The sequence below is a fragment of the Sceloporus occidentalis genome, unplaced genomic scaffold, assembly GCF_023333645.1.
Source record: "Sceloporus occidentalis isolate IW3139 unplaced genomic scaffold, rSceOcc1.0.p SCAF_177, whole genome shotgun sequence".
Classification (NCBI taxonomy): Eukaryota; Metazoa; Chordata; class Lepidosauria; order Squamata; family Phrynosomatidae; genus Sceloporus; species Sceloporus occidentalis.
Window position 1 is genome coordinate 883,655 of NW_028317157.1, and position 21,753 is coordinate 905,407.

The following is a 21,753-nucleotide window of genomic DNA, read 5'->3' on the forward strand; positions in this document are numbered from 1 at the left end:
AAAGCCTTTACTTTGACATGATGTCATGCCCTTCCCTTAGATATTCTTGAAGGCTGATATAAGAAGATCCCCTTTTCAAATAGAATCATAGAATCATGGAGTTGGAAGAGACCACAAGGGCCATCCAGTCCAACCCCCTGCCATGCAGGAAATCACAATCAAAGCATACCCAGCAAATGGCCATCCAGCCTCTGTTTAAAGACCTCCAAGGAAGGAGACTCCACTACACTCCAGGGGAGTGTGTTCCACTGTCAAACAGCCCTTACTGTCAGGAAGTTCCTCCTAATGTTGAGGTGGAATCTCTTTTCCTGGAGCTTGCATCCATTGTTTCGAGTCCTGTTCTCTGGAGCAGTAGAAAGCAAGCTTGCTCCCTCCTCAATATGACATTCCTTCAAATATTTAAACAGGGCTATCATATCACCCCTTAACCTTCTTTTCTCCAGGCTAAACATCCCCAGCTCCTTAAGTCGTTCCTCATAGGACATGGTTTCCAGGCCCTTCACCATTTTAGTCGCCCTCCTTTGGACACGCTCTAGTTTCTCAATGTCCTTTTTGAATTGTGGTGCCCACAACTGGACACAATATTCCAGGTGGGGTCTGACTAAAGCAGAATAGAGTGGCACTATTACTTCCCTTGATCTAGACACTATACTTTTATTGATGCAGCCTAAAATTGCATTGGCTTTTTAAACTGCCGCATTGCACTGTTGACTCATGTTCAATTTGTGGTCTACTTAGACTCCCAGATCTCTTTCACATGTAGTCTCGTTCAGCCAGGTGTCCCCCATCTGTGCATTTCATTTTTCCGCCTTAATTGAAGTACCTTACATTTCTCACTGTTGAAGTTCTTTTTGTTAGCTTGGGCCCTGCTTTCTAATCTATTCAGGTCATTTTGAATTTTGATCCTGTTCTCTGAGGTGTTAGCTATTCCTCCTAATTTGGTGTCATCTGCAAATTTGATAAATATACCCCCAATTCTGTAATCCAAGTCATTGATAAAGAAGCTGAATAGCACTGGGCCCAGGACAGAACCCTGTGGGACCCTGTTGGTCACTTCTCTCCAGGATGAAAAGGAATAATTGTTGAGGACCCTTTAGGTTTGGCCAGTCAACCAATTACAAATCCATGTAACAGTTGCTTTGTCTAGCCCCCACCCCATTTCACTAGCTTGTGTGCAAGAATGTCATGGGAAACCCTGTCAAAGGCCTTACTGAAATCAAGATATACAATATCCACAGCATTCCTTTCATCTACCAAGCTGGTAATTTTATCAAAAAAAGAGATTAGATTTATCTGGCATGACTTATTTCTCTGAAACCCATGTTGATTTTTTGTGATTCAACAACTTCCACTCCACTATCAACCTCTGCCTGGAACTATCTACTACACCATAGTGCAGTTACAAAATGGACATCTAAGCACCACACTATATATCCCTAAGAACACTGGGACTGACAAACCAACAAGATAGATCGGATCTGATGAGGACGTCACGCCTGAGAGCAAATTGGGAGCGGAAATTGAGGAAGATACAGCAACAGCAGAGTGAAATTTTGTTACAAAGCAAGGCAAGATCAATCTTTGGGAGCAATCCCACCTTCAGTTCACTCTGCTACCCAAAATGGGATGGGGAGCGTATCAACCGTACCACCAACCTTACTCTGCTCCTCTGTAATATCAGGTCAATCAAGAATGAGACTCATATTCTCATTCTTTTGGATGAGGAAGCCAACTTGGCATGCTTCGTAGAGACCTGGCTGGGAGATGATAATGCCATCACTTGGAATCTGAAGCTCCTCCAGCTGGGTACTCTGTCTGTGAGCAGGTAAGGGAAAGTGGGCAAGGGAGCGGAGTGGCTCTGGTTTATAGAGACAATCTCACTCTGACCAGAATACCTGTCTGGAAAACAGACTGCTTCAAATGTATGCACCTAAGCCTGAAGACAAGGGATAGTTTAGGGATTCTGTTGGTATACCATCCACCCCGTTGTCTAACAGACTCCCTATCCGAGCTGACAAAACTGGTCTCAGAGTTACTGCTGGAGTCACCCAGGCTTTGGTTCTGGGCGACTTCAACATTCCACTTGAGACCAGTTTATGGGAGTTTATGGAATCCATGGCAAGCTATGAAAGTGATTCTATGAGCCTATCCCAATAGTCACCGGGCCAACGCATTGTGCGGGTCATACCCTTGATGTGGTCTTTAGTACGGAACAGGAATATTAGTGGGTGGAGGTAGTGAATACCACTGCATTGTCATGGATGGATCATTTAGTGATCATGGCTGAACTGAGAGCCACTATTCGCCCTGTCGGGGGTAGAGGACCTATTAGAATGGTCCACCCTCGAAGACTAATGGAACCAGCTGGATTCCAGAAAGCCCTAGAGGGTTTAATGGTTGGTAACATTGGTCTCTGTTGAAGCCTGGCACACCTAACCATCATCAACGCATCCCTGAAGGAAGCGGTCGTTAGACCACTCCTGAAAAAAAACTTCCCTTGACCCCTTGGATATGAACATTTACAGGCCTGTTTCCTATCTGCCATTTTTGAATAAGGTAATCGAGAGGGATGTTGCTCTTCCACACCAAGTGGTCTTGGATGAAGCCGATTATCTAGATCCATTTCAAACCAGCTTCAGGACAGGATATGGGGTGGAGACTGCCATGGTTGCCTTGGCTGATGACCTTCGTCTAAGAAGAATGACCCTGTTGGTGCTTTTAGACCTCTCAGTGTCATTCGATACAATAGATCATGACATCCTCTTGGAACGCCTGAGAGAGTTAGGAATCGGAAGCATTGTATTGCATTGCGATGGTTCCGTCTCTTCTTCTCAGGCAGATTCAAGAGGGTGATGCTCAGGGACAGTTGCTCCTCAAAAGCATCCCTCAGGGCACCATCCTGTCCCCAATGCTATTTAATATATAAAGCTGCTGGGAGAAATCATTTCTCCATGTCTTGGTCAGCAGCCTCAACAACAGATGGCATTTCTTCCTTCAGTCAGTGTCTTGAAGCGGTAATGAACTGCATGAGAAAAAACAGAATCAAGCTGAATCTAGACAAAATGGAGGTACTTACAGTAAGGACCCCTAAACCGGGTATTGGGTTGCAACTTCCCCTCCTAGATGGGGTCACACTCTCCTCAAAGGACTGTGTTAGCAGTCTGGGGTGCTTCTTGATCCGTCACTACAGATGACCAATCAGGTAAATGTGACATTCAAGAGTGCCTGTTATCAGCTTCGGCTGATAAGCCAGCTGCTCCCTTTCCTGGAACCGGTAGACCTCGATACTGTAGTACATGCACTGGTAACCTCATGACTCAATTTCTGCAGTGCACTCTACATGGGGCTACCCTTGTGTTTAAATTGAGGATATAACACCAATACTGAAATCAGTCCACTGGCTGCCTATTAATTTCTGGGCACAGTACAAGGTGTTGGTTATCACCTTTAAAGCCCTACTTGGCTTGGGTCCAACCTATTTAAGGGATCGCCTACTTCCACATAATCCACCCGCAAACTCAGCTCCTCTGGGAGGAATTTATTGCAACCTTTAAAGACCAGAATAACTGCAACCTCCCAAAGGACCTTTTCCGCAACCGCTCCCAGACTGTGGAATGGGCTGCCGGACGAGATTCGTCAAATCACCAGCTTAGACAGCTTCAAAAAAGCTGTCAAGATGGATCTCTTCTGACAGGCCTTTCCTGAATAAAAGAACTCAGCCAGGATGGATCACTCCCTTATATCATGTATCATGCTGACTGTGCGGAAGGCGGGGGAGCCGAACCCTGACAGCTTTTGCAGAGAGAATGATTGCTGTATCTCCTCTCTGAATTTATCGTTGTACTGTGGGGGGAGGGGGAGGGTATGGATGTTGGGAGTGTTTCGGTCGGGGAGGCAGAGGGTAACTCTTTTGGCACGATCGGGGCTCCTATTGAGGTAATGTGGGGCAGGGGGAGGTATGGCGGTAGAAGAATGGATCAGCGTTACAGGGGAAGGCGAGATCCATGCTTAATATCTATCTCCCCTTCCTATCCCTCTTCTAACCAAAGAGATCTATGGGTCATTCCAACCGTACCACAAACCCTGTCTCTGCTCCTGTGCAATGCCAGGTCGGTTAAGAACAAGACCCACATTATCCACAACCTGCTCGAGGATAACAACTGCGACCTGGCTTGCATAACTGAGATCTGGCTTGGGCCTGAAGGGGAAGCTGTGTGGGCTCAGGCCCTACCTGCTGGGTACTCAGTGAAGGACCAGACCAGGTTAGGTGGGCGGGGGGTGGGGGGTGGGGTGTTGCCTTGGTTCATAAGAACACCTTGTCTCTAACCAGGAACCATGTTCGACAAACTTCCTTTATTGAGTGTATTTACCTGACCCTGAAGGCCAGGGACAGTTTGGGGATTCTGTTGGTCTATCGGCCACGCCGTGCGCTAACAGACTCCCTGACCGAGCTGACACAGTTGGTCTCGGAGCTGGTGCTGGAGGGACCTCAACATCCCCTTCGCGGCCAACTATGTTCCATCAGGTGTGGCTCGGGAATTCATGGATACCATGACAGCCATGGGACTGTCACAACTGGTCTCGGGGCTGACGCATTCTGCGGGTAATACACTTGATATGTTTTTTTGTACGGACATGGAAATTCCGTGGGCGGAAATAACTAATATTTCCGCCCTGTCATGGACGGATCATTTCCTGGTGGAGGCAAAAATCAAGGCATCTACCCAGATCCCTCCCGGGGGTGGCGTACCTATTAGAATGGTCCACCCTCGAAGGCTGATGGAACCCAAAAGGTTCCAGGAAGCCCTAGAGGGGTATATGGTTGGAAATGACGGAGACTCTGTTGATGCCCTGACTAACACCTGGGACACTGATCTCTCCAGGGCTATACCCAGTATCGCTCCCAAGCGCCCTCTCAGACCTGCTTCCAAAAGGAAGCCCTGGTACACGGAAGATCTCCGGGCAAGGAAGCGGGTGCTGCGACGGCTAGAGCGCGACTGGCGGAAATACCAGCTCCTAGCTGACAAGGCTCTCCTAGACCGTCTTTTGAAGGACTACGGAGAGGCAATAAGTGCAGCAAAGAACTCGTTCTTTGGTGCACGTATTGCGTCCGCGGAGTCGCATCCAGCAGAGCTGTTCAGGGTAGTGAGGGAGCTTACCCGGCTCCCTCCTGCCCTGAACCCTATTCTTGAACCATCCAAAGCCTGCTGTGACCAGTTTAACAACTTCTTCACGGATAAAACCTCTCAGCTAAGGGAAGGTCTTGATGCTAGTATTAGAGCAGATACTAGAGTAGAGGTCTCCAGAGCCTCCGTGGACTCGATCATACTGGATCACTTTGAGTCTGTTAGTACCGAGGATGTGGACAAGATCCTTAGAAGTGTTAGGAAAATGACTTGCTCCCTCGATCCCTGTCCCTCATGGCTAGCGGCTCAGAGGGGTACGGAAGTAACTTTTATGTTACACCGTATAATTAATACATCACTGAGGGATGGGCAATTTCCATCTAGCTTGAAATTGGCCATTGTAAAACCCTTGCTAAAAAAGCCCTCCCTCGACCCCCTGATGCATAATAATTATCAGCCAGTATCGCTGTTGCCATTTTTGGGGAAGGTGATCGAGAGGGCGGTTGCAATCCAGCTTCAATCGATCTTGGATGAAACAGATTATCTAGACCCATTTCAAACCGGTTTTCAGGCGGGTTACGGGGTTGAGACTGCCATGGTCTCCTTGGTCAATGATCTCCGTCTGGGCATGGACAGGGGTAGCGTGTCCCTGTTAGTGCTCTTAGACATCTCAGCGGCTTTCGATACCATAGACCATGGTATCCTTCTGGAGCGCCTGGAAGAGTTGGGAATCGGGGGCACTGTGCTCCAGTGGTTCCGTTCCTACCTCTCCGGGAGGTTCCAGATGGTGCAGCTGGGGGACGTGTGCTCCGATAAGAGGGCGCTTACATCTGGTGTCCCTCAAGGAGCCATTCTGTCCCCCATGCTCTTTAACATTTACATGAAACCGCTGGGAGAGATCATCCGGAGGCATGGGGCGCGGGGTTATCAGTACGCTGATGACACCCAAATAGTCTTCTGTATGTCTCCGACTGATGCAGTGACCAAGGTTGGCATCTCTCCTCTCGTGGACTGCCTGGAATCGGTAATGGGCTGGATGAGGGAAAACAGACTCAGCCTGAATCCAGAGAAAACGGAAGTACTCGTGATAGGTTCTCCTGGCCCAGGGATGGCGGTGTTTCCACCTGTCCTGAATGGGATCACGCTTCCTGTGAAGGACTCAGTACGCAGTCTGGGGGTGCTCCTTGACTCGTCGCTCCACCTAACATCTCAGGTGGATGCAACGGTCAGGAGCACCTGTTATCAGCTTCGGCTGATAGGCCAGCTGCGTCCCTACCTGGGCCGCGGGGACCTTGAAACAATAGTACATGCTCTGGTAACCTCTCGTTTGGATTTCTGCAATGCCCTCTACATGGGGCAACCCTTGTACCATACCTGGAAGCTGCAATTGGTGCAGAATATGGCAGCAAGACTGGTCACTGGCACATCCAGGGCCAGTCACATAACACCGGTCCTTAAAGACCTTCATTGGCTGCCTATTCGCTTCCGGGTGCAATACAAGGTGTTGGTTATCACCTATAAAGCCTTAAATGGCTTGGGCCCAGGGTACTTAGAGGACCGCCTCTCCCCATACAATCTGCCCCGCACACTCAGATCTGCCAGGAAGCATTTATTGAAGGTTCCAGAGGTCAGATTGGCTACCACCACCCAGAGGGCCTTCTCCAGCTCGGCCCCAAAACTCTGGAACTCGCTTCCCGAAAAGCTCCGCTCGGCCACCTCCTTCAAGAAGGGGTTGAAAACACACCTTTTCGAGCAGGCATACCCTGACTCCTGACTCCTGTGATGCTCCCCTTCTCCTCCAGACAGCATTGTTGAGCTGTCATGTGTTTTGGTTTTTATTGCTATTGATGTTATTGTTGCTTATGAGATGATGTAGATGTTTTTAATGTTTGATGTTGTTTTATTGTTGTGAATTGCACTTGTTGTTAACCGCTTTGATTTTTTAGAAAAGCGGTATATAAATAAAAATTTTATTTATTTATTTTATTTACCATTCTGCTACCACCCATTGTTTATGCCGTTATTAATAGATTATTTTAAATTAATAGTTTATTTAAAATTAATTGTAATACGTTTAATTTTTTTTAAGGGGGGATATTGTAATATTATATGTATTTAGTATTGTATCTTGGATGTTTTTTTAAACTATGTTAGCTGCTTTGATTGTTTTATTACAGAAAAGCGGGGTACAAATAAAAGTATTATTATTATTATTATTATTATTATTATTATTATTATTATTATATCGCAAATCCACAGACTGATGCAGATACTTACATGCCTCTGGTTTCCATCCTAAACACACCACCAGATCCATAGTCTACAACTAAGCCCTCTGTTACAATCGCATTTGCTCAAACCCACAAGACAGGGATGCCAAGGAATTATAACAAGCATTCCTCAGACTACAGTAATAATAATCAGATTTACCCATCACATGAAGTAAAAAACAAACAAACAAATAAACAAAGCAAGGCTTGTACCCAGGACTAATATATTACTGGACAATTTGAAGAGAGAAAATGACAGAATCCCTCTAGTGATCACATAGAGGTTCCAACTGGGATCTCTCGGGTGCATCATCAATAAACTACAACCCATTCTGAACAATAATACTACTCTTTCAAGGGCTCTGGGTGGCAGACCTTTACTTGCCTACAGACAGCCTCCAAACCTCAAATAGTTGCTCACCCACAGGAAGACACATGGCACATATGGGGACACAGGTAATAAGCCTTGCCATAAACCTAGATGCCAACTCTGTCCACACATTTATCCAGGAAATGTCATCACCCATAATATTAGAAGGACCTTTACATGCTCATCCTCCAATGTGATTTATGTCATACTATGGCGCTTTACAGAGCGCCCAAAAAGGGCGCTCTGCCGCCGCCTGTGTTTGGTGTGCCAGGGAACCGCAGCGGACAAACCGCGCGGTTCCCCAGCACAGCAAAAAGAACCCGCAAAAAGCGGGTTCTTTTTGCAGCGCGGTTATGACGCTGCAAGGCGCCAATGGCGCACTTGTGGCATCATTTCTGTGCTGCGACGTGCGGACGCTAAGCATCCGCTACGTCAAAATGGCGGCGCCCATGTAGAATGGGCTCCGCCATTTTGTACATGCTGGAAAGGACGCCCCTTCCTAACCCTAGTACGTGCTCAGCACGTACTTTTGGGCGATGTGAAACCCGCCCATGTCATCAATGCCCATCAGCACTCTACATTGGGGAAACAGGCCAGTCTCAACACCACAGGATAAATGGACATAAGTCAGACATTAGGAATGGAAATATCTTAAAATCGGTGGCAGAAATTACCAAAAAGCTTTTTCATTATTTTGGGAAATGGAAGTATGATCCAATCATTCCATTTACCCAAGTAATGATAAACTTTCTTCATTTTCTAAAGTGAGCTGAGTCCTTTGACATTCCATGATAAAAATTTTTATATAAATTAATTCAGGGATGAAGCAGACCAGCAATAAGGAGTGGCTGGAGGATACTCCAGCCCAAAACTGCAAAGCTGGTCCCAAAACTCCTGAAGCAGGGCACTGCCATGGTCCCGAATGGGCCAATGGCAGGAGCAGATTAAATCCACTCCTTTTGCTGGTGGGTTCAGACTATTACCGGGGGCATGTGTCATTTAAACACCACATCCCCAAAGTGGCCGGAAGCCCCTCTATTTGGCCCATCTGTTTCTGGCTGTAGGTTTTCAAGTTCTAGTTCAGTTTCCAATTCTTCCGTACCTTTCTCCTTCTTTTCTGTCTGATATGTGAATCAGATCCCGTTCTCTCAAGCCTTCTTCTGCTTGTTGGTATTGCACTGATCTTTTATTTACTTCATTTTGTACTTCTTTGACTTTTTATTTTTAAATTTCATCATTTGAATCTAAAGGATATTCCTTCTAATTTCTCCTATCTGTAAAGAATGCCACTTTGCTTTAGCAATGTAGTCAAGAAATTATAGCCCTTTCTCTTTTTCAGTCATCTCATACACATACAAGATCTTGTATTTTTGTTGATAGTTTAATCACAAAATCTTGTCTCTCATCTTCTTTCTTACACAATAAATCTAGAGACTGTTTCTGTTTCACAATCTGTGAATTTATTTAGGAAATTTTATCAATTTTTCATTTAAGCTGTTCCAAACTCTTTCCTACAGATTTTGCCAAATACAGGATCAGATATTCTTATAAATTCTCATTGAGTTCTTTTAAGCATCTTATTTTTAGAAATTTTCTTTTGGTTTTAATTCTTGCAATGCTCTTTCATTTAAAGCATGTTCCTGCTCAATTGCCATTTTAGTCATTTTCTCCTGCACTATTTGTTTTCTCTTCCAAAATTTCCAACCTATCATTTGTTTGTCTTCGCTCATTTTGTCCTTTGATTGTTTAATGCCTTAAAAAAAATGTTTTTATAACTTGTCGAATTTCTGATCTCATTCCCACATTTCATGATGCATAGATTTAATTTCCTCTAATATTGTTGTTTATTCTGTCATTATTGGGTTTTGTTTTTGTGATGGTCTTCTTTGGTACTGTTTGTTAGCTTTTCCCATTCCTGAATCCACATCTGCCTCCTTATGTTTTAAGACTCTTCCTCCTCTACCACCATCTTCTTTTTAATTTTTCTTCTTATGGTATTTTTGTTATTTTTAATTAATTTCTTATTTGGTTGTTTTATGGTATTTTAGCATTCACTTTGCTTTGATATATTTTCTTTCTTTCTTTCTTTCTTTCGTGTGTGTGTGTGTGTGTGTGTGTGTGTGTGTATTTGTTCTTGTGTTGTCATTTATTTCTTTTTCCAGTCTGCTTTCTTATTTAAATTGATTTTAGAAAGAGAAATTTTCTGAAATTGTGTACATTTTCCTTGTTATAATTTCTGTGAATTTGTGTGAATTTCTGTAAGAGAGTTCAACTATTTTTTGTATGTATTTTTGGATTATTATATTTCTTTGGGCCACTATGTCTCTCCATCTCTCTCTTGTAAATATATTCTATGGCAATTCAAGAGGATGTCATGATCTATAGTGGCAAATGCCGCTGAGAGGTCCAGAAGCACCAACAGGGTCACACTACCCCTGTTGGTGCCCAGACGTAGGTCATCAGCCAGAGCAGCCATGGCAGTCTCAACTCCAAATCCTGTCTTAAAGCCAGTTTGAAATGGATCTAGATAATCGGTTTCATCCAAGACAGCTTGGAGTTGAAGAGCAACCGCTCTCTCGATCACCTTGTTCAGAAATAGCAGTAAAGAGACTGGTCTGCAGTTCTTCATATCTAGGGGGTCAAGGGAGGGTTTTTTCAGGAGCCGCTTCTAACTGCCGCTTCCTTCAAACAAGATGGAACATGACCTTCTAATGATGATCTCCCTTAAGAACACCCTCAAGGCGTCTCCCCCGGATGGCCAGCCACGAAGGGCAAGGGTCGAGAGGGCAAGTTGTTTTCCTCACTCTCCCAAGGAGCTCGTCCACACATTGAAACTGATCCAGTATAACCACATCAGCGGAGTTGCTGGACACCTCATCAGTTGATTCTGTTGTAACTCCGGCATCCAAGTCGACTCTTATCTGAGAGATTTTATCTGCAAAGTAGTTGTTAAATGCATCACAGCAGGCTGTTGTTGGGTTATGTAAAGGGTTCTGCACAGGTGGAACCTGTGTCAGTTCCCTCACCACCTTAAACAGTTCTGCTGGACGAGACTCTGCAGACGCAATACGTGCAGAGGAGAAGGCTCTCTACGCTGCACAGGTTGCCTCTCTATAGGAACGAAGGAAATTCCTATGACGAGTCCTGTCAGATAAGAGTCGGGTTTTTCGCCAGACACGCTCTAGTCGTTGTCCAACCCGCTTCATCTTTCTAAGTTCTTTTGTATACCAGGGTCAGAGGTTTGAAGCGGGCTGGCAAGGACGCTTGGGAGCGATCGTGTCGATAGCCTTGGTAAGATCATTATTCCAGTTATTAACCAAAGCTTCGACAGAATCATTGGCTTTACCAACCAATGAACCCTCCAAGGCTTTCTGGAATCCATTTGGTTCCATTAGCCTTTGAGAGTGGACCATTCTAATGGGTCCTCCACCCCTGACAGGATGGACAGTGGCTCTGAGTTCAGCCTTGATCAGGAAATGATCTGTCCATGTCAATGGCCAGATTTTTGTTACCTCTACCCACGGATATTACTAAAGACCACACTGAGTGTATGACCCGCACAATAAGTAGGCCTGCTGACCAATTGGGATAGGCCCATGTTTGTCATGGATTCCATGAACTCCCAAGCTGGACCTGTAAGATTTAATAGATTGGTCTCGAGTGGGATGTTGAAGTCGCCTAGAACCAAAAGTTTGGGCGACTCCAACAGCAACTCTGAGACCAGCTGTGTCAGCTTGGTTAGGGAGTCTGTTAAACAACGGGGTGGACGGTATACCAACAGAATCCCCAAACTATCCTTGGTCTTCAGACTCAGGGACATACACTCGAAGTGGACCGCTTTCTGGACAGGTATCCTGGTCAAGGTAAGGTTGTTTTTGTGAACCAGAGCCACTCCAACCCCTCGCCCACTTCCCCATACCTGCTCAATGACCGAATACCCGGCTGGCAGTTATTGCACTGTCCTCTCCCAACCAGGTCTTGGTAAAGCAAGCCAGGTTGGCCTCTTCTTCTAAGAGAAGGTTGTAGATGATATGAGTCTTATTTTTGACCGATCTGGCATTACAAAGGAGCAAGGCAAGGTTTTGTGGCATGCTTGGTAGGCTCTCCAATCCATTTTGGGGAACAGAGTGGACTGAAGGTGGGATAGCTTTCAAATATCTATCCTGGCCTCCATTGCAACAAACTTTCACTCTGTTACTGCCATATTTTCCTTTCCCCTGTACAACTTCAATCCTTGCTCCCAGCTCATATCCAGCCATAAATGCTCATCCCTTAATCAAAGAAGCATCCAGATCTCACACAAGGGTTCTTAGACTATCGCCACTGAACTGAAAAAGGAACTGGCTCTTTTGAGAGATAAAAATCATTGATGAAAGCAACTGACAGAGGAGAAGGACTGAAAAATATGACTGAAGAGGTTAAATCAACAGACTTAATTACAATATGTACTAACTGGTGGAACCAATTTAGAATTGAAATAATGGAGCAGAACATTGAGATGGCACACTGAACTCTGAAAAGGAAATCCAAATATAATAATAAACCAAGAGATGTGAACTTTGGCGTAGTACAGACATCCCAAAAAGGGAGGCCTGCCGGCGCCTGTTTTTCCTCCGCAGGGAAGCCTCAGCTGCCAAACCCTGTGAAAAGCAGCCAAAACAATGCCACGCGGTGCTTACGTAACATGTATACAGGGCGCCGCCATTGTTACATCCTCGTCACATGTGAGGGTTGCAGGGCATGTGGGCCTTCCGCCCCCAGGCAACCCTAGCAGGTGACAGGGGACTCACAAAAGGCCCTTCTGTACCGGGCCTTTGATTTACAGCTGAAAGCACTAAAGAGCTCATGTTTAAAGCATTGATAGCAGTGCCTACCCTGGAAAATAAGGGGTCAGGATTTATTGACTGACACTTTAAAATAGAGAGATCAACTGAAACCTATATCTAAACAATTAATTGAGGTTGGACAAAATTTACTTGAGGATTTCTGACAAGGGAAGATGTTTAAAGCTACAAATGTCAAAGATGGTCAGAGCATGTGGCAGCCACTGGGAATTCAGAGGAGAAGCGGAAAAGATGGTGGTAGGAATCAGGAGAAGAGGAGGAGGTAGAAGCAAAAGCTGAAAAGATAGGCAAAACGGAACAAGGGGAAGGAAGGAAGAGAACACTGAGGAATAAAAAAATGGGTATGCCCAGTTAGTTGTAAGAAATCTTAAATGGATAGACATACTTATATGACAGAATTCAAAGATATAACCACGAGAGTAAGACCTTGTAGCAACTTTGAGACTAACTAAAGAAGTTAGCAACATGAACTTTCACAGACTTAAGCCTACTTCCTCAGATGCATTAGGTGGAGTGGTAAGTCAGGGACTGCCTGGCTCACCACTCCACCTAATACTTATATGGAATAAATAAATAAAATCTGAATAAAGAGAGATGTTTAAACTATAATAATATAATTTTAATAAAACTGTTATTAAAAGTGGCATAAACAGTACTAGCATATGGGTTTAAGTAAAAGGAAAGATAGGCCCTTAGTTAAGGGAAGTATTATACATCAGAATATATTATGTTTACCTGTTTAGCGGGGGAAAGAGGGATTTGTATGGAGCAATTGAAGGAAGAAGTTTAGTTCAGAAAATGGCAAATGTTGATAGAGAATTTAAAAGAGAAAGGGAGTATGAGGTTCTGAATAGGACTATTAAATAGATACTCCATACAAATGCTAAAGGAAATTATAAAAAACTAATTGTGAGAAGGAATAGCATGTAACAACTTATATACGGTATAAGAGGATTTTGGAATTTTGTTCCAAACTGATTAGTAAATGATTATATCATGTTATTATTTCAATGTTCCATATGAAATGTAGAAACTGTGGTAATTGTATGACACTTGGAATAGAGGAAATAAAACCTATTTTAAAAGACACCATCTATACATCATCTTATACAGGTTTTCTTTTATACTACATTTTCCCCATACATGCATATGGACATGACACTATGTCCAAGATTTTATACTCACTTTATTATGCACTCTTCTACAAGCTTACCTTATGTCTCCAATTTCAGAAGACATTTATACACTTTTTAAATTAGATGGCCATCATCTTTACACAACTCTTAATAAAACTCATTTTCTGTAACCCCTGTTGATGCACTTCCCTTGTCTTGATTAAATCTGTCCTTACATTTCAAATTTGCAAACCAATCAGGATCTTTGCCTTCCTTAAGAATCAACTGTCTTGATTCAAGCTTTCACTTATCAAAAGATCAACATAGTGAAACCAAATACGAAATATCATCAGAATGCAACCATCTCCATTTTTAACTCATTCTTTCCCTTAAAAGGCTTCTACTGCTTTCTTGCCACTGACAATTATCCAGATGTTTCCTTCATAACAGAAGCATTATTTTGGCCAGATGGCATGCACTTGTCAGACTTGGGCAGGAAACTCAGGGGGTGTTCCCACTTGGCAGATAAAACGGATTATATTGGCGTGATTCTGATTATGTTCCGGAAATAATTCGAATTTTTTCCATCGTTTCCATTACGAAAAGGGGCAAATTACCTCGATTCATTTAGACCCTGTTTTCGTTCCCATTTATTTTAAATCGCTTTATTTTAAAGCGGATTAATTTGATCCCCGTTCCCATTTGTGTCTGCAAGCTGTCAATCAAGCGCGTAAGTTGCAGACGTCACAAGTCTTGGTTTTTTTTTTGGGGGGGGGGGCAGCCAATGAAAATCGGCTGCATCCAAGGCTCTTCTGTTGTGTCTCCCCAGACTAGAAGGAACCTCTGTTCGTCCTAAACCCCTTGCTCTTCTGTGTCTCCCCATATTAACTGCCATAACTCAGTGCTAGGGAATCCTAGGAATGGTAGTTTATTATGGCACCAGCACTCTCTGGCAGAGGAGGATAAATGTCTCACAAACACAACAGTTCCCATAATTCCTTAGTACTGAGCCAGGGCAGGTTAAGTGGTCTCAAACTGTAATCTTTCAAAAGTGGGTTTTGAACTACAGATGAGTTTTTTTTCCATAAATTAAAAAAGTTGTTACTTTATAATTTACTTTAGAAACACACACACACACACACACACACACACAAATATAAAACCTACTGTTTCAGTAGAGAGAGACTCTGCATCCAAAGCCCAGGCTTGGCAAATCGGATCAAGGGGGAAAGGTAGCAGCTTCAGTGGGGAGAGACTCTTTGGGGAAGAGAGAAGAGAAGGCTCGATCCTCCCCCCCTCAGATCCCTGGGTCTCCAGGCTCTCCTTTGTCTTCCCATAGTTCCTCTGAGAAAGAGAGAAGGAGCCTCCATTCCCCCAAATCCCTTTGCCTGCGCCACTGCTCCCTGGGCTGTCTGGGGGGCGATCAAGCAGGCATGTACTGCAAAGCCCATCTGCTGCTCAGGGGTTCAGGCAGAGGCAAAAAAAGAAAAAAGAATAGTTAAAAATGGTGTTCAATGGGTCTCCTCACACATCGGTCTATGAATGTGGAGCAGAGAGGAGGTTGCAATCTACTGGGGTAAAGGCTATGCGAATGGAAGAAAACGGCGCTGGCGCTGCAGAAAGAGAACAAAGAGGGTGACACCCCCAGGCCAGCCCCCTGAGCACTGCTCCTCCCATCTCCAGGTTCCTGAATTAGACACCCTTGTCGTGCCCATTTGGATACCCCGGGAGCAAAAATAATCCACGTTAAAACCTACTGTTTTTTAAAACTGGTTTACAGGCATATAATCCGGATTATATAATAAAACCCAAATCAGATTTGAAAGTGAATGGAAACAATTCCGGGGCAATGCAGATCGGATTCAGGGATAATCAGAATGATGCCCCCTTAATTCGCATCCTAATTGGCATTTTAGGCCAGTGGGAACGCCACCTAAGTTGTACAGGATACTTAGTTGTTCTGGTTGCAGCTGTAGGAGTTTTGGTGGGAGTTGGACAGGACCCTGTAGGATTCCCTCTCTTCTTGGGACAATTTAAGCTGGCCATCTCCCTATTTAATAAGGGTTCCCTTAAGGGAGCTGAGGAGTCTAGGCATTCAGGGGATGTTCAGCCTCACCCCAAGATGGCATATGTCGTGCCAAGACTGCAGACACACATCCTGCTCCAATTTACTGTCACCTTGCAGGTTTCCCAAAAGATGTTCTCAGAAGAGTATCTGAACACACAGAAGATATGGAAGGTGGAGCATCAGATGGCAAAGACATTAGCTGGTCCATCTGAACACCATGTGAACATTAGAAATAACTATCATGATGAAGTACTATCATTGTAGTTACACCTGGTACATTGACACTGTAACCAATTAAGTTGTGGCTGTTTCAAAGCATAATGCACAAGAGATTAAATATTTCATCTAATATATTTTAACCTTACATTCCTTCCCTTCACAACAGTCCAAGAAGCATTTTTCTTTTCAGTTCAGCTCTAAGTAGAGGGTATGGAGAAGTAAGCATTAGGTTTATATCCACTCACTTATATAACCATATCATTCTAAAAACTAAATACCAGTACAGCCCAAGACACACTTCAAGACAAATAGGGTTGCCACTGCCATTCCTGGTTTACTTTATTATATGACTGTCCATACTTACGTCCAGTAAACTAAACTAAAGTAATTCTCAGAGCACAGCTCAAAGCATCTTCCCAACCGACCAAAAAAGCTCAACAATGTTCTATGTAAAGGTGCTCCCAGGACTAGTGCTTTCCAGATCTTTTGAACTAACAGCTGATGGTCAGGGATGATGCAACTTAAAGTCCAAATCATATAGAGGGCCTGTTGTTCTGCACTAGCTTTGCCAGAGCTGGTCAGACAAGTGCAAGGATTGACCAACTACCCTCCTTCCAAGACATAAGAATTGTGTCCTAAGCTGTGCACCCGATATTAGTTGAAGATTTGCACTGTTCAGCTGCCTGAAAAACAAACAAACCAGTAACAGACTTTAGGGGCTTTCTTCTAGACTCCAGGTTTTGGATGAAAAGAACTTACAACACTTTGATGGGGCAGTGAAAAGCATGCAAGAACACGAGTTCCCTTTAACAATAAAAAAATAATGAAAAATGCTATTTTGGGTCAACTCTAGCTGTGACTTCTTAAAATAAGACTATAAGGAGGGTGAGTGGACATACTTCTTTTCTAGGACATGTACTACACTTCAACCATTTGTCCAGGAGAAAATTCAAAATGTCATCCATTCTGAGTATGTCTAAGAAGCATGAATTTATATTTATATTAGTGTTTTTAGCTGTTATTTTGTAATGTCCTAGATTTTTCTGGAATGTCCTATACTTTGCAGTGCCTTGTCCTCCTTTGCAGTTATGACATCTGGTCACCCTGGCTATAAAACAAGTATTCACAAGGAATAAGGGGTGCAAATAAAGGGTTCATCCTTCAATATGTTAAAAGAACTGTAGTGCTACAGGTATATGTACAAGATAGTTTTGGCATCCTAAGTGAAGGCAAACAATGGAATGAATCCTTAGTGAATAGGCTGGTGCTTATTTCAGTACTAGGAAACTAATCATTTTTGCACACAGCTATGTAAATCTCAACTGTTCTTACAGGACATCAGCTCTCATAGGCCCAAAGCAAATGGCTAAGAAAAAGTGGCTTCTGGCCGCTTCAGGGGTGGGGCATGCAGATGCCCCAAAAACATCCGGAAGCCACGTGGAGAGCATACAAAGAGAGCTACAACCTGGAAGAGCTGGCACAAAAAGGAACAGTAAATGCGGTGGCCCAGATTGGGACCGGCTATGTGCGGTCACCATGGTCTCATGCTGATTAGGGGCCAACTGGGGCCAGAGTGGCTAGAGGCCACTCCAAGCTTCATCTGCATGATCCCATGGTTTTCAGCAAGGCAGCTCACATCCTGTTCAGTAGTTACAAGCTGGACTTATTATTTTGGATGTTTACAGTCACCAATGACTGAATTTAATCCCCCCCCCCCCAAAAAAAAAAAAAAAAAAAAACCCTAACAATTCAGTGTGGCAGTGCTTCATGAAACCCTTCCGTTGAGGCACTGCCAATCTGAAACAGTAGGCTTTGGGGAGCTGGTATTATCAGATGCAACAGTGCTCTGTCATGGTAGTTACTTCTGACAGTGCAGGCTCACTGCCAACATGTATAAGCATTGCGGCGTATCCTACTTCATAGAAGTTCCTATCATGCAATTTCACAAAATACAAATCTTTTCATGCTAATGTTACCCTAGGATCCAAACCCCACTCACCCCTCATTGATTTATGAAAAATTAATATCAAAAAGGGCTGTTACATGCAGATAGCCTTAAGGGGTCACCCTAGCGCAGAACAACAGCCATACTATATTAGGAAATCCGGATGGCTCAGCTTGGGGGAAGCCAAGGCATTTAGCCATGATGGGATCATCCAAGACTGGAATCTGAATCATTCTTTTCACCAAGGAGTGTGATGGTGGATGCCGGACCAGGAAATTACTTGCATACAACATAACAACAACATCTGGTCATTCTCACATATCGCATTTCATTCATCATCCAGGAAGTGGGGATATGGGGCAAAAAGGATCAGTGAACCCTACTTCCTGGAACATGAATCGAAGCACCTAGATTGGGCTAGATTGAAGCACTTACAATGGGCTCTATAGGCTAACGGTTACTCCAGCTCAGACATCAGAAGGGCTGCCAGACCCAGAAAAACCCAGAAAAGTGAAGACAAATAGCCACCCAAAGGGAAGGTATTTTTATCATACAGCAAAGGAGTTACAGACAGGATAGGTAAAGTGGTGAGGAAACAACCTACAAATGGTCTACAAACCAACCAAGAAAATCCAGCAAATGCTGCGCTCAGCATAGGACAGGAGAGACCCTCTCATGGCCGCAGGAGTTTACTGCATACTGTGAAGCTGTGGACAAGTCTACATATGGACCACCAAACGCAGTGTTCAAACACGGATCAAGGAACATGAGAGATATTGCAGATTGGGTCAGCCAGAAAAATCAGCAGTAGCAGAACACATTATAAACCATCCTGGGCATACATTGCTGTTTGAAAACTCTGAAATTCTGGATCATGCCAACAACTGTCAGGTCAGAATGCACAGGGAAGCCATTGAAATCTATAAACACCTGGACAACTTCAACAGGAAAGAAGAAACCCCTAAACTAAACAAAGTTTGGCTACCAGTCCTGAAAAACACCAAAATCAAGGCCCAACAAATGCAAATAAAAATCACCCAAAGTGAGGGTTTTTCCCCCAGCAGACAATGGATCATTAATTAAATAGACACCCTGAGGCCTTGCCATTCAGCAAGAGAACAATACACAGATTAACATGCAAATCACTTCTCCTCAAACAACAGTATATATACCCCGCTCACTTCCATGCCAGCATTTTCTGAATATGCCGGCCACAGCTGCTGGCAAAATGTCAGGAAAAACTCTTCTACAACAGGGCCTCATAGTCGAAAAAACCCACAAAAAATGAAAATTAATTCTGAACCTGCTTCTGGACCTCTTTAATATCCAGAACTGGTATACAAGGCTTAAAATCCCTGGCTTTACGTTACCTAAGCACTCTCACTCCTATTGATCTAAATCAATTTCCCCACTGAATGCAATGTTTGGGTTCCCTCTCAAGATGCCCTTCAGCCTAGGTAACACTTTGCAATTTGTTCATTTATCCTAAGAGGTATTTTCTGTTTGATTCTAGTTTTTAGAATAAATATACAATATGCCATATTATGCACATTATTATTAAACTATATCATATAATAATGTGGCTTAGTGGTGAAGATGCCAATTCTGATGACTGGAAGATCAGAAGGTTGGCAATTTGGGGCCTAAGTGCTGCATGATGGAGAGAGTTCCTGTCACTAGTTCCAGCCTAGCAGTTCAAAAGCATGCAAATGCAAGTAGATAAATAGGTGCCACTTCGGTGGGCAGGTAATGGCATTCGGTGCAGTTATGCTGGCCACATGACCACTGGAGTAGCCCTCAGGTAACACTGGCTGTTTCGCTTAGTAACAGAGATGACGACCGCCCCCTACATTCCATTACGACTAGAGATTCATGTCAAGGGACTACCTTTATCTTTACCTTTATATCATATAATTATACTATATTATTTAATGTACTTTATATAATATAGTATAAAATGTTAATATGTTCTATTACACACTATTTTATTTAATGAATTTGTAATTGGTTGACCAGCCAAACCTAAAGGGTGCTCAGCAATGGGTCTCTTCATCCTGGAAAGAAGTGACCAGTGGGATGCCACAGGGTTCTGTTCTGGGCCTACTGCTATTCAACATCTTTATCAATGACTTGGATGAAGGAATAGAAGGCATGCTTATCAAATTTGCAGATGACACCAAATTAGGAGGAGTAGCTAATACCCCAGAGGACAGGCTGAAAATTCAAGAAGACCTGAATATATTAGAAAGCTGGGCCAAAGCTAACAAACAAAATTTCAACACGGAGAAATCTAAGGTACTGTACTACATTTAGGGCAGAAAAATGAAACGCGTAGATATAGAATGGTGGACACCTGGCTTAACAAGATTATGTGTGAAAGAGATCTAGGAGTCCTAGTAGACCACAGCTTTGTACATGAGTCAACAGTGTGATGTGGCAGGTAAAAAGGCCAATGCAATTTTAAGCTGCATCAATAGAAGGTTGATGTCTAGATCAGGGGATGTAATGTCTATTCTGCTTTGATCAGGCCTCACCTAGAATACTGTGTCCAGTTCTGGGCACCACAATTCAAAAAGGATGTTGACAAATTAGAGTGTGTCCAGAGGAGGGCCACCAAAATGGTGAAGGGTCTGGAAAGCATGCCTTATGAGGAACGACTTAGGGAGCTGGGTATGTTTAGCCTGGAAAAGAGATGGTTAAGGGGTGATATGATAGCCCTATTCAAGTATTCGAATGGGTGTCAGATTGAGGATGGAGTAAGCTTGTTTTCTGTTGCTAGACTAGAACACGGAGCAATGGATGCAAGCTACAGGAAAAGAGATTTCACCTCAACATTAGGAGGAACCTTTTGACTGTAAGAGCCGTTTGACAGTGGAATAAACTGCACTCCCTGGGAGTGTGGTGGAGTCTCCTTGCTTGGAAGTCTTTAAACAGAGGATGGACGGCCATCTGTCAGGGATGCTTTAATTGTCAGGGAGTTGGACTTGATGGCCCTTGTGATCTCTTTCAACTCTAGGATTCTATGTTTTCTTTTGAAATAATAATAATAATAATAATAATAATAATAATAATATTTATACTCCACCTTTAGCCAAGGGAATCAAGGCGGATTACAACATAAATGATATTTAATGACATTCATAATAAAAATGTCATGTTCCAGTGTACCAAGTTAGAACTGCAGCCTAAAATTCAGCATGAGCCTTGGAATAAAACAGTGACATGCAGACTGAGACAGAATTCATCTGCCATCTAGTTGAACCATAATACTGAGAACATAGTTCAAATTCCTAAATAAATTTCAAATCTTTTTTTAAAATAACAAATACATAAATGGGCAGGATGGGGCACAAATGACTGCACTGGGGCAGGATAGGCACTATTTCATGCAATCCCAAATGTTATTTTAGTAAGGGAGGAATCTAGCCAGTTGAATAGTTACACTATAAATACGTCTAGAGACATTAACAGTAGTAGGGGACAATTGCTCACTTGTTATTTATGTAATATAAATGTTAGTATGAGCTGTATACATATGTTAGTATGAGCTGTATACATAAACTGATGGTTTTTGGTCAAACCACTGCTTGCAAACAAAGCTTCTCAAGTGCCTACCAAAATATTGTGCAAGTTTACTATATTAAGCTATCTGTAAATAAGATTTAGTAATGAATAACTTTAAATTAATCATTTTTTCATGATATCAGAACTGATTTCTCAGCCTATACCATGAACTGTGCAACTGTCTATGAATACTTGAAATTATAATACAAATAGCTAACTGTTGATTCTATCT

The 21,753-nt window shown here is 43.3% G+C and overlaps 1 protein-coding gene across 4 annotated transcripts in view; it reads right to left on the minus strand.

The window, feature by feature from the left end:
* The window catches only part of LOC149278884 (zona pellucida-binding protein 1-like), an 87,756-nt gene that overhangs the window by 7,949 nt on the left and 58,054 nt on the right, over positions 1 to 21,753 (minus strand). Inside the window, exon 8 of one of the 4 annotated variants that reach the window (XM_089501629.1) lies at positions 16,517 to 16,695. The exons of the other annotated variants lie outside the window; for them this stretch is intronic. Coding sequence (XP_089357755.1) covers positions 16,688 to 16,695 — 8 coding nt within the window. The 3' untranslated portion in view covers positions 16,517 to 16,687. Of the gene's footprint in view, positions 1 to 16,516; positions 16,696 to 21,753 lie in introns of those variants that run through there. 4 annotated transcript variants of the gene reach the window in all.